The sequence below is a fragment of the Rutidosis leptorrhynchoides genome, chromosome 3 (genome assembly GCF_046630445.1).
Source record: "Rutidosis leptorrhynchoides isolate AG116_Rl617_1_P2 chromosome 3, CSIRO_AGI_Rlap_v1, whole genome shotgun sequence".
Taxonomy (NCBI): Eukaryota; Viridiplantae; Streptophyta; class Magnoliopsida; order Asterales; family Asteraceae; genus Rutidosis; species Rutidosis leptorrhynchoides.
Genome location: NC_092335.1, coordinates 23,757,251 through 23,770,572, shown reverse-complemented (window position 1 = coordinate 23,770,572; position 13,322 = coordinate 23,757,251). Strand labels below are relative to the sequence as shown.

The following is a 13,322-nucleotide window of genomic DNA, read 5'->3' as shown; positions in this document are numbered from 1 at the left end:
TTCAGCAATTTTGTCAAAAAAAAAAATAGTACTTACACTCTCTTTTTCCTTTTTTTATTTGTTCATTTAATACATAAACTAAATACACGTGTCGGTAAATAAATGGGACACAGCAACTAACAACTCTAATCATAAGCTCTAGACCGACCTTCGAGAAACTTCGCGTGAACTCGTGGCTCAGAATAAACCTAACCAATCTTCCGGTTCACATTTCGCCACGTGGATAGACACCAACGTGAGCATCCGACGTGGCACCCCTCTCCCCCTGAAATTGATACGCATCTTCTTCTTATTCGATTTAGGGCACTTTCTTGAAAATAACTACCACAACATCAATCATAAATCATAAAATATTGCTTTGTTAATTTAGGGTTTACTTAGGTTAAGGGTTTGGTTTGGTGAAAACTAGAAATGAATGGTGAAGGTGATGAAGAGATGAAATTGGAAATGAAGAGTGATGAGAAGTCAGTGTATATGTGGGGGTATTTACCTGGAGCGTCACCTCAACGGTCGCCGTTACTATCTCCGGTGGAAGTTAGGCTTCCGGCGTCAATCGACACCGGTAGGTTCTGGACGGATGTTTGTGGCGGCGGCTGTGGATTTGCTATGGCTATATCAGGTTTTTCAAGTTTGTAATTTTTCATTCATTATAAATTGCAACTACAATTTCTTGTTAACTTATATCAAGTTTAAAGTTCGATCCAATCTTGCATTCTAATTTACTTGCAGTCAAAAGTCAAAATGCAGATTCTCTTGATTTTAGAGGGTTTTTGGGATTACACATTTCAAGTGTTATAATTTGTTGAAAGCAATGAGTACTTTTAAAAACTGTTCTGTATGATATGATGTCAAAAAGGAGTTTGAATGCCTTCATGTTGCACACTAACAAAGGTTTTATGATTCATATACAAATTTGGTCATCCTGTCTTACTGTCTTCATTTCAAACAGATATGGGGAAGCTAATTACATGGGGTTCGACAGATGATCTTGGTCAAAGCTACCTGACATCAGGGAAACATGGGGTACTGAAATACATCTTGATATCAGTTATACATTATACATTACTTTTCTTCTAAAATAAGCTAATGTGCAGTTTTTTATTTGCTTATGTTAAGGAAACACCAGAACCTTTCCCTCTCCCAAAAGAAGTTTCATTAGTTAGAGCTGCAGCAGGTTGGGCACATTGTGTGTGTGTAACAGGTAGCACATCTATGATTTATATCTATTTTTGAATAAGTTAATGTGAAACCTTGAAAATAAACCACAATTATTTTTTTGTGTAGTGGCAGGGGAGGTTTATACATGGGGATGGAAAGAATGTGTCCCCTCTGGAAAATTCGTTGGAGACCCAAACACGGCTCAAAGTCAAGATAAAGATGTATATGAGAGGCAGAATCCATTTTTATCAGAGCAAGGTAATGTCTTTTTGACTATACTAATGTTCGCTCATGTTGCGGGAATCGTTTAGTAAGCACTATTTTATGTTTATTTACAGTCAGCCCTCAGTCCCAAGGATCGAGATCCATTGGTGTAGATGGTAAAGCAGTTGGGGATGAAAGTACGAAGAGGAGACGTGTATCTTCAACTAAACAAGCGGTTGAGAGCTCATCATCGGGTGATGAACCTCTCTCTGCTTTGCCTTGTTTGGTTGCGTTGAATCCTGGAGTACGGATTACATCTGTTGCAGCTGGTGGGCGACATACATTGGCATTATCAGGTACTTTCAGACAAAATATATAGATGAAAGTATGAAACTCAACATATATATGAATGTGTTCTGAATATATTCAAGTTTCAGATTTAGGGCAGGTGTGGGGTTGGGGGTATGGAGGTGAAGGGCAGCTAGGTTTAGGATCACGTATACGAATGGTATCTTCCCCACATCCTATAGCTTGCATTGCCACGTCATCAGTAGGAAAAGATAGATCGGCGGGCCTTCCTAGAGGTAACATGGTCTCAGAAGGACAGGGTTATAGAGTCCCTGGAAGTTATATTAAAGAGATTGCTTGTGGAGGACGACACAGTGCCGTAATTACCGGTAAGTTCTTTTCTTTGATGTGCTAGTATATAGTTACTTTGGTCAGTATATTAAACATATTCGGTTTTATCCTCTGTATTTTAACATTGTATATTTACATTTACATGTGCAGATGCTGGGGCATTGATGACTTTTGGTTGGGGACTCTATGGACAGGTGACATATTCTTGTTCCTCATTTTGTATTTGTTTTTACAGTTCCATAAACTACTTGTTTAATATAATGATAAAGTGCTTGTAACAATCATTTGTCTTGATTTTCTTAAATGGTAGAGATTGCTATAGGTATGGATTTTGTCATATTAATGATATTGGGAAAATGAATATGGTACTGGATCCATATTGTTTTCTTGTATGCATGTTCTTTATATATATTTAATGTTAAGTTGTTCCCAAACTAGCAGAGATTATGTGATAATGACTTTATGTGCACAATCGACATATGTAGGTAAGGTAGAAATGATGGAGAAAAAGCAGACTGAATGTTCAAGATGAAGTTCTATGTGAAAGGCGATAAAACATAATATTTGTTCTTTTAACAATTTCTAATTATGTTACAAGTGGAGATTCTAATTTGTGTATTTATTTTGTGATGTAGTGTGGGCAAGGGAGTACTGACGATGAGCTAAGCCCAACGTGTGTATCATCGTTGTTGGGCATCCCGATACACGCCGTTGCTGCAGGTCTCTGGCATACAATCTGCATTTCAGGTGATGGTGACGTGTATGCCTTTGGTGGCAACCAATTCGGCCAATTGGGTACTGGCACCGATCAAGCCGAGGTAAATTTTCCATATTGAGTTCACTTACCTTTTTCAAATTCTAAAAATATGACCTAACTGTTGCTGTATGCAATGGTTTTTTGTCAGACCTTGCCAAGACTTTTGGATGCCCCTAGTTTGGAAAATGAACATGCAAGAGTCGTATCTTGTGGGGCCCGACATAGTGCTGTTGTTACGGGTATGTGTGCAACTTCTTAATATAAGCTTTTTATATGGTACTACCTCGGTCCCAATTTTATTGTCCATGTTCCTTTTGAGATGGTCCAAAATTATTGTTTGCTTTCAATTTCAAACAATCGGAGAGGGTTATGTGGAGAATAATGAATGTTATTGCTCACTAGTACGATCATCACACTTTTCTAAAAATATATGGAAATTTTTAGTGGACAATTACATTGGGATGGAGGGAGTAATGAATAAATGGAGTGTTATGTGGTGTGAATTGCATGGCTGCAAATGGCGGTTGTGGCAGCCGTTGCAGCTGTTTGGTAACCAGTCCGTCCCGTTTCATCCAATAACATCTAATTAGTCACGCAACGCTAATAAGTCATGTCAACGTCGGTCAAAAGTTGACATTGTGACTAGCATTGTTCTAGTGTAAACTAAAATCCTAACTCCATTCAAAAGTTATCTAGGAAAAACACCAACTTACATAGAGTATCCCTTAAAGATAAAGTATTAAATACACTAAAATTATAAAGAACATTATAAAAAGATATATATTATTTATTAACCTACACCACATCATCTTATTTGTAAATCATTTATTTTTAAAATATTTATGTTTGAATTTTTTTTTTTTAATATATACTTATTTTAAAGTCAATGGTGGTCAATGTCCATCTCAACCCCGACCGATTCGAACTTTCGAGGTCCTGACTTGTCTCTGTATCGCGTCTTTTTCATCTTTGCTGAATTGTTAATTTGTCGTTGCTTGTAATTAATGAAGATGAGAAGGTGTTCTGTTGGGGATGGAACAAGTATGGTCAGCTTGGTCTGGGGGATGTTATAGATCGTAACGTTCCATCTGAAGTTGGGTTAGAAGGTTTTGTTCCGAGAGTTGTTGCATGTGGTTGGTGGCATACGCTTCTTCTCGCCGAATCCGTGACCTGATTGGTGCTTTCAGACAGCCAGAAATGTTTTGTTAGGTCAGTAGTTGCTCTTTCATCATCGAAGAGAAGAGTACATGTATATGCATCATATGTACATACGATATTCAATGTATGCATGTGATCATCATTCTTTAAAGCTTTTCAGGTTTTCTTGATTGTAGAAGTGAAATTGTTGATTCTTAGATTATTATTGTACATGTGTCAATAAAACTTGTAATACCAAGTCTAGATAATACTATTAAGGAAGCTGACAAACCAGGCAGCAATATCTATATATTGATATCAGCTTGCCTCTTTATTTAAACCTATTTTCACCATATTTTGCATTGAGATGGGTTCCAGTTGTTATTTGGATCTAAACGGCCCTCCATCCCAAAACTACTACTATGATTAGTTTTGGCAAGTAGGAGACAAGTGGTGAGTGAACATCTAAACCAATAATTTTTTATTATTATTTATACTATCTGGTGATGGCGTTGAGATGGCGTTCAATTGTGTCTTCTCACATTGGCTATATGACTAAATATTATGATGCTCATAATAACTTGGATTCCTCGTCCCATCAACTTTTGAGGTTGAATTGGGCTCAAGTATATTATTTTCGCATATTATTTTCGCACATGGTGAATATATATGCTTCCATTTTCGCGGTCTAATTGAGTTATCCTCTTATCGTTTTTTCGACCTTTTTCTTAGTCAACCCACATTATGTTGCCCTCAAATATGTTACTACTGACGTTTAAACTTTATACCTATTGTAAAGATATCAAAACCCTAATCGCTAGGTTGTATTGGGATGATTTAATAATTAGTTACTATTGGACCATCGAAAAACAAAACCGTACATCCTACATATACTCTATTGATTTAATTTGTCTTTACCTCTTACTACCTCCCCATTCATTAGTGGGGCATGTAGCTCCATATCATTCATATATGACATATAAATTGCCGATGAGAATGTTGGTACTCCTGGCATTTTTTTCATTTCACGCCATCTGCGCAAAGTCTATTCGGTGTCCAGATTGCGGGGCCACTCAAGTCCCGTACCCGCTCAGCACCACGCCCACGTGCGGCCACCAGTGGTATAAGATCCGGTGTGACAATGGTGTGTTGAAGTTCGATACCACCAATAATACTTACACAATCAAGTCAATCACCCCTGAATACCAAAGGCTCGTGATCGAACCATCACATCTTATGCCAAACACATGTGCCGTGACCGATTTCAATTCACAAGGCATTCAACTCAACAGTTCCTTACCCTTCACCCTCTCACACTCCAACTTTGTGATGTTTTTCAACTGTACGGATGCATTGATGTCGGTAGCATTAGATTGCACATCCACTAGCCCTTGTGTTGCCTATCGAGACAGTGTGGCCAAGATGTCCGCGTGTAAGCGAGTTCCACGCTGTTGTTCCTTCCTAAAAGGCAGCTACTCGAACACTTATTTTATTGCAGTCACTATGGATCGTTGCAGGGCTTACATGAGCTTTGTGAATGTAGACCTCTCATTGCCATTTACTAAGTGGCCCGATCCTGGGGTGGAGGTGAATTGGGACCCGCCACCCGAGCCACCATGTACTACCCAGGCACATTGTGACAAAACCTCAACCTGTAAGACTGCTCGTGATGGCACACGAAAGTGTTTATGCAGGAGTAAATTCCGTTGGGACGCAGTTTCCGGACAGTGCATTAAAGGTAATTATTATCTATTATTATTATTCATCATACGTATGTTAGCATTGTCTACATTTCACCTCTTCAACACTTGTTTCAGATCTTAAAAAGGCGAGATCAAAACTGATTGTTCTTGTTGCAACTACAACATGCCTAGGTGGCGCGATATTTGTATTGATTGTGATTGTTATGGTAAGGAGTATACGTCGTAGAAGTATTAAAGCGGAACGACAACGTCTTACACGTGAGCGTGAAGAGATTGTAGGGCAAAATTGTGGTGGAAAATCATCAAGAATCTTTAGTAGCAAAGAGATCAAAAAGGCAACAAACAACTTCTCACAAACCGGCCTTCTTGGATCTGGAGGTTTCGGAGAAGTATATAAAGGTGTGATGGATGATGGTACAACGGTAGCCGTTAAATGTGCCAAGCTCGGAAACACCAAAAGCGTTGACCAAGTTTTAAACGAGGTTCGAATCCTATGTCAAGTCAACCATAAGAACCTAGTAAACCTTCTTGGTGGTTGTGTGGAACTCACACAACCTTTTTTGGTGTATGAGTACGTCCCAAATGGGAACCTCTTCGAACATTTGCACGATAGAAATAAACCCAATTTGACATGGAATCAAAGGCTAATTATTGCTCGTGATACTGCCGACGGGCTCGCGTACCTACATTTCTCTGCGTCTCCCCCTATATATCATCGCGATATAAAGTCGAGTAACATTTTACTTGACGATAAGATGAAAGCAAAAGTCGCGGATTTTGGTTTGTCAAGACTAGCGCAGACGGATGTAACTCATGTTTCGACTTGTGCACAAGGGACGTTAGGGTACCTTGATCCCGATTATTATTGGAACTATCAGTTGACAGATAAAAGTGACGTTTATAGTTATGGAGTATTGTTGTTGGAAATATTAACGAGTCAAAAGGCTATAGACTATGGTAGACCAACAGGTGATGTGAACTTGGCTTCCTACGTCAAGCGGATGGTGAACGAGGAAAGATTGGTGGATGTGATTGATCCGATACTTAAGAGACGCGCGACTGCGTTGGAGATCGATGCTATGAAATCATTTGGGTTGCTGGCTATGAGTTGTTTAGAAGAACATAGAGAAAACCGGCCTACTATGAAGGAAGTAGCCCAAGAGATCGAGTATATCATGAGTATAGTTAGTACTACTGATGAAGATCATCATCGGACTGTGTAGCTAGCCCGACTACATCGGGCTTCAAACTTCATCAAACTGTAAAATTTGTACACCAAAGTTGTTAATTTTTAATGAATGGTTCTATGGATTTGAGGAAGCACAATCTTTAGGTAGTGATTTTATACACGAGATTCTAAAAAATCATACGACTTACAAAACTTATAGTATAATAATAACGGCCTTCATTATTTGTGTGACCAAGGTGCGCCAACCCTTTAAATATTAGCTACTTGGAGCCTTGAGATTGCTCCTAATTGTTACGGATCACTTGTAATGTTGATGGTGTTTTCAAAGGTTGTATAAAAGTTGTGAATGATTCAAGTTGGGTTTTGAGAAGAAAAGAAAATAACTAGAGAAAACTTAAATGAAATGATGTCTAAAATTTTTGTTTCGGGGAATTTGGTGTAATTTTTCCTCATAACTCTCCTTCCATTTTAGAAAGATTCCACTTCTCTCACCTTCACTTTTCTTCATCTCATTCATTTGCTTTAGTATAATAACTAGGGAACAAAGCGTTAGTATTGTCGTTAACGTGTGTATAATGATTTTACATTGCGGTTACATACTTTCTTTGTGGTTAATGGATCGTATAATTATTTTATGCACGTTGATGACAGCTATAAAATTCTTCGTTAAATTTAAAAATTTTCAGCGAGAATCTTTAAGGGTTGCATATATTATAAGTTTAGATTGATTTCAAATTGGATTTTCAGTTTAATCGAATTCATAAAAGTTAAACTGAAAATCAAATCGTAAATTAAATTTATATTTTTAATCAAAACCGAAAATTGAATACAAATTTAATTTGATTATTTTAAAGTTTCTAATTTGTTTCTATTTTCAAATCAAACTATTTAAAATCAAATATTAAACACCTTTTTTAAACCTATCTTGTTTTTTTTTTTTTTTTACTTTTTAGACCACCATTAATGGGGCATCAGATTTGTCCGTCAGATGATATGGAATGGATTTGGACGATCCTGACGCCATTAAAGGAGCGTCAAAGTTTGACAGGAAGGGGCGTTAGTCGAATTTTTGACGGGTGCTTGATGTTTTCGCTAACCAATCATAAATTTATTAAATATATTTATTTATTTTTCTCACCTCATAATTTACCACATCACATCACCAATATTTGACACAAAAACTTAACCTTAGGGTTAACGAAAGTCAAATATAAATATTGTCACATCACCAAAAGTTACACCATTTGCCTCTTACATTATATTAAGGGTCAATGGTGGTCTTAGAAAATTGAATTTGCAATCACTAAGACCACTCCCTATAGTCAATTACCCGCTAGTTATTCGTCATTACCCGTAATGAACCATAGGCACGGATTAGTTACCCGCCTTCACCATGGATTTAACGGAAGTGTTTAGATTAGTTATAGGAATTGTGGGTCCCAATGACTTTTTATTGTTGGACTTGATGCTTTATTGCTTGTATGTTGTATATTAAGAATAATATTGTTGTAGCCATGATATGGAGTGTTTAGTTATGAGTTAATTATAGGATATTGGTGTTGATGTGACGCTGATGTGGAAGGTTAAGAAAATAAATAGTTTAGTTACGATATGGAGTGACATAAAAGATAGAATCAACTTTCCCCGAACATTTTTTACGCGCACACGTTGCGTACGGGAAGGTAAAAAACCTCCTGAACTTTTTTACGGACCCAGGGATCCAACCATGACTCCAACCGTACGGTTTCTAGTAACCCTTAAACCGAAAATACCTAATATTTCATGTGAAGTCATTAACGAATCATCCATCCTAACTTTGGTCGATCAACAAACCCTAGCCTGTTCATACAATTCCGAATTGAGAAAATGGTGAAGTTACTGGTACTTTTGTGTCGAAAGTAAGGACATGTTCACTTTATTCAACAAAATCGATGTAGACAATTATTGGGAGGTATTTCTCATCTTGAAGGTATGTATCAATACTACTTGTACCTATTATAGTTTTAATCCTTCTTAATTAGTTTCTGCTGCAGTTTAATTTGATGATGATTATGTATTTTGTTACTTGATATCCTGCACCGATATTTGATTACATGTTTTACTTAATTATAGCGAACGTTGTGTAAACGTCCAGAAATATGGGTATATCAAATTATTCAAGGTGTAGTTGTGAAAAATGCTAACTTAGTCATAAAAATCACCAATTTGTTAAAATATTTCGACTGCGTCAATTTGCGATAAATATGTACATGTTTTAGAAAGTGAATATCAGGAACATTGTGACGACCCGGAAATTTCCGACTAAATTTAAACTTTATCTTTATATTATTCTAACACGATAAGCAATGTTTGTTAAGTTAAATCTCAAGGATTTTAAACTATGTTTATACATTCATTTAAACCTCGACCAAATTCCAATGATTCATGAACCATTAAATGAACATATATGTATATGTGTATATGTTATAAATTGAAAATGTCAACAAAGTATTTAAAAGTATAATGCTTTATATGAACGTATTTGTTTCAATATGATTATCGACGAAATAAAAAAAATATATTAAATGATTGAATTATCAGAAACATTGAATTATGATTACAAGTCCCTGTTGAGAGGTCCACTATGATTTGAGAAATCTATTCCTCTTAACGATATTCGGAATAATTTGTAAAGCTATTTATAAATAAAAATAAAAAGTGTCATTTACGAAAGTTAGACAAAAGCTATTGGAGAATTGGTTTCCATAATATTCTATTAATCTATTTTCAAACGTACAAAAACGTTTTCAGTTTAAAAAGAACTTTATTATTAAAACGTATATAACTTTTATAAATATCTAGAATCACTTTTGACAACTCATTACTTAACCAGTATAATAAATATAACGATATTTATATTTTATTTTATTAAATATATATAACGATTTAAATTAATATTATATATATTTATACACGTATTATACATACATAGTTTTTATATTTTTACTATACTTTAACTTTACCTTTACTTTACTTTACCTTTACTTTAACTTTAATAATTCACTTTAATAATTCATACTTTAATAATTCACTTTAATAATTCATACTTTAATAATTCACTTTAATAATTCATACTTTAATAATTCACTTTAATAATTCAAAAATCTATTATAAATAGAATTCAATAGGTTTCATTATTTCATAGAAACTTGAAAATATATTTCTCTAAACTCTCTCAATCGATTTATATATATATATATATATATATATATATATATATATATATATATATATATATATATATATATATATATTTGCTCTATATTATTTCAAGATATTATTAGTATACATAAAATATTACGACGGAGTGATGTCCGAGTGATTTCAAAATAGTTTTTTTTAATGAGTCGAAGCTAGGGAAATTATGGGTTATAGCTATGGAGGTGATGGGTATGGTTCATGGGTATGCTCGTGAGGTCAATCTAGTGTTTATCATCTCCGTTGCGTCTACGTACTTTCCTGCAATATTGAATCTCAATATTGATATGTTCGTGAATCCGAGGCCAACCTTGCACTTGTTAAATGACGTTATATGTATTTTTACTACGAAATACAGTATGGTGAGTTTCATTTGCTCCCTTTTATATATATTTTTGGGACTGAGAATACATGCGCTGTTTTTATAAATGTTTTACGAAATAGGCACAAGTACTAAAACTAATTCTACGTGGGTTTAAACCAGAAATATACCCTTAGCTTGGTAACATTAAACTACTTGTCTATGTACGGTAGGCGTGAATCCTAAAGATAGATCTATTGGGCCTGACAAACCCCATCCTGACTATGGGATGCTTTAGTACTTCGAGGTTATTTTAAAACACACCTGATCTGGTGTACTTCAGAGGGTAAAACATGAACGTTAAGGCTTGTTACCGGGTGCCTACAATTTATAGAATACTCTTATACACTTGCGAGTGTACATATATTTATAAACGGAAATCTTGTGGTCTATTAATATATTGAAATGATTGTTATGATAAACCTATGAACTCACCAACCTTTTGGTTGACACTTTAAAGCATTTTTATTCTCAGGTATTAAAGAAATCTTCCGCTGTGCATTAGCTCATTTTAAGGATATTACTTGGAGTCATTCATGGCATATTTTGAAAGACGTTGCATTCGAGTCATTGAGTTCATCAAGATTATTATTATGTCAATTATAGTTGGATGTATTATGAAATGGTGTGCATTCCGTCAACTTTCGTTGTAAAGAAAGTTTGTCTTTTAAAAACGAATGCAATGTTTGTAAAATGTATCATATAGAGGTCAAAATACCTCGCGATGTAATCAACTATTGTGAATCGTTTATAATGTATATGAACGGGTCTTTTCAGTTGGTATCAGAGCGGTGGTCTTAGCGAACCAGGTCTGCATTAGTGTGTCTAACTGATAGTCGTTAGGATGCATTAATGAGCCTGGACTTCGACCGTGTCTGCATGTCAAAAGTTTTGCTTATCATTTTTGTCGAAAATTGCCTGCTTATCATTCTTAGTCTAGACACGTCTTACTGCATTGATTGCATGAATAGTGTATAGACAAAATTCATATCTTAGCGTATCTGCTAATCCATATCTTAGCGTATCTGTTACTGTAAACTTTGCCTGACATATCCCGTAATTTCCTCCGTAATCTACGAAATCTTTTGCGCTATATATATAGATATTCTATGTAATTAGAATACTACCCGATAGCCAAAAAAATCATTTCATATCGAAAAATTCTTTATTCAATCGAACGAAATGGAATTTGTCATTAGTTCAAGTCCCTCGAATTCCGATATGGAATCCCACTCAAGCTCCGAAAGCAGTGTGACCGGAATGGATCAACCAATTAGCCATCATCTATTCTGGATGAATTGGGGATAGGTTCGTAGCCTCCTCAATAATTGGAGACAAGAAGAAGGTGATCCCTTCCATCCACCACATTGCCCTCTTGGCGATGAACCTGAAGCACTTACCGGCGAACCGGTCCGAAACACCATTTTCTCTCTCATTTCCAGAGTATCTCGTCACGATTATATACTACATCAAATTCTAGATTTTATTTATCCGCTCATCCGAACTGACAATCACCCCGGTGTAATAGAAGAAGTCAACGAGCTTCGCGCTCGAGTAGTGGCTTTAGAGAATATGGTGCAAGGGTTACAAACACCAACAACAGCACCAGCAGCATAACCAGTACCACCATCAGCAACACCAACAGTACCATCACCACCACCAACAGTAACATCTGCATCCCACACTTCAACATCACAACCTATATCCCACGAGTACCAATGACATACACTCTATAGATACCAAGGAATACCAACAAAAACAAACGATGAAGTATTGATTCATAACTTCATTGGAGAAACATTTTGCGATGATTATGTAGTCTCTAAAGTCTTAGAGATTATCTATTCTAGCCCTAACCATAAATTAGATGAGTGAACCCAAATGATAGAAGGAAGAGTAGAAACCCTGACAAGAATGATTTGTGGTTTACAAGCTAGACTTGATTTACTAACAGCATCAACAGTACCATGAACATCACCAGTACAGTCAGTGCCATCGGCGTTGTCAGAATCAGCAGCACCTATAACATCACAAACTCCGTCAGTTCAAGAATCACCGTGGACATCATTATAAATCAACAACAAGTATGTCATATCAATGAGTTATGAAGTATTAACTCATTTCCACTAAAGAATTTATATGTATATCTTATATATATAAATTTTTAGACCATAATAAATATTTCCGTACTAAGCTATTATGTGTGAATCTTAACTACTCGGTTAATTCATGTTACTAATATGCAATAATGTACGTCCTTCGTCCACAACTTAACCATTATTAACTACAATCTCTGCCTCAATTCAATAAATCCCAATTCATAATAAATCAAATGAATTATTCAAATATAAGTTTGATTTTCACTTTCATCGTCGATGTACTCGAAACTTTTCAAATAACATTATTCGTACCTTGCGAAATTCACAAGAATTCCACAAACACCAACAAATAACGAAGTATTAATTCATAATTTCAATTTTATTGAATAAATACTCCGTAAAAGTTATGTAATTTCTAAAGTCTTTAGGGATTATTCAGTTCTAGTTTCAACCGTAAATCAAATGAGTTTAATTTAATATTAACTCATTAAATCTATGTTACATCTGAAGAAAATATGCATATATATATTTTCATAAAGACTGTAATAAAATTCTGTTGTACAAAATATTAATTGTGAAAATTTTCTTTTAACGGGTAGGTAATACCCGAGAGATATATAAATTCACAATTAATATGTTACATTTTTCGAATCTGATTAAGCAAATCATCAACTATACTCCCAAAATCTCACAACAATATACATTCTTGTATAGTAATCAAAACAACCATTCTCACCCAAATTTGATTACGCATTCTGATTTTGACAAATCAAAATCCAAGTCATGATTTAACAGAAGACATCACTCTTAGATTCCTACATCTTTCAAAGCTATACTT

The 13,322-nt window shown here is 35.3% G+C and overlaps 2 protein-coding genes across 3 annotated transcripts; both read left to right on the top strand.

The window, feature by feature from the left end:
- Positions 1–241: 241 nt before the first annotated feature.
- LOC139895851 (ultraviolet-B receptor UVR8-like) lies at positions 242–4,257 on the top strand. 2 transcript variants are annotated; one of them, XM_071878402.1, is made up of 10 exons: positions 242–628; positions 950–1,023; positions 1,117–1,201; positions 1,285–1,416; positions 1,497–1,718; positions 1,800–2,039; positions 2,152–2,195; positions 2,637–2,819; positions 2,907–2,997; positions 3,769–4,257. In XM_071878402.1, exons 1-10 carry the CDS (start codon positions 412–414, stop codon positions 3,930–3,932), a joined length of 1,452 nt encoding a protein of 483 aa, XP_071734503.1. In that variant the 5' UTR covers positions 242–411; the 3' UTR covers positions 3,933–4,257. The 2 variants fall into 2 exon arrangements, with proteins under 2 accessions (XP_071734503.1, XP_071734504.1); XM_071878403.1 differs by having other exon boundaries at positions 248–619.
- Positions 4,258–4,885: 628 nt separating this feature from the next.
- On the top strand, positions 4,886–6,821 carry LOC139899772 (wall-associated receptor kinase-like 20). Its single transcript, XM_071882607.1, has 2 exons — positions 4,886–5,633; positions 5,713–6,821. Exons 1-2 carry the CDS (start codon positions 4,886–4,888, stop codon positions 6,819–6,821), a joined length of 1,857 nt encoding a protein of 618 aa, XP_071738708.1.
- Positions 6,822–13,322: the final 6,501 nt, after the last annotated feature.

What these genes read in the sequence shown, in the direction of transcription:
- LOC139895851 (XM_071878402.1), top strand. Translation starts at nt 412, where the DNA reads ATGAATGGTGAAGGTGATGAAGAGATGAAATTGGAAATGAAGAGTGAT. An exon ending in ACATACATTGGCATTATCAG is followed by an intron (nt 1,719 to 1,799) that starts GTACTTTCAGAC and finishes TTCAAGTTTCAG; the next exon opens with ATTTAGGGCAGGTGTGGGGT. An exon ending in ACACAGTGCCGTAATTACCG is followed by an intron (nt 2,040 to 2,151) that starts GTAAGTTCTTTT and finishes TTACATGTGCAG; the next exon opens with ATGCTGGGGCATTGATGACT.
- LOC139899772 (XM_071882607.1), top strand. Translation starts at nt 4,886, where the DNA reads ATGAGAATGTTGGTACTCCTGGCATTTTTTTCATTTCACGCCATCTGC. An exon ending in TTCCGGACAGTGCATTAAAG is followed by an intron (nt 5,634 to 5,712) that starts GTAATTATTATC and finishes CACTTGTTTCAG; the next exon opens with ATCTTAAAAAGGCGAGATCA.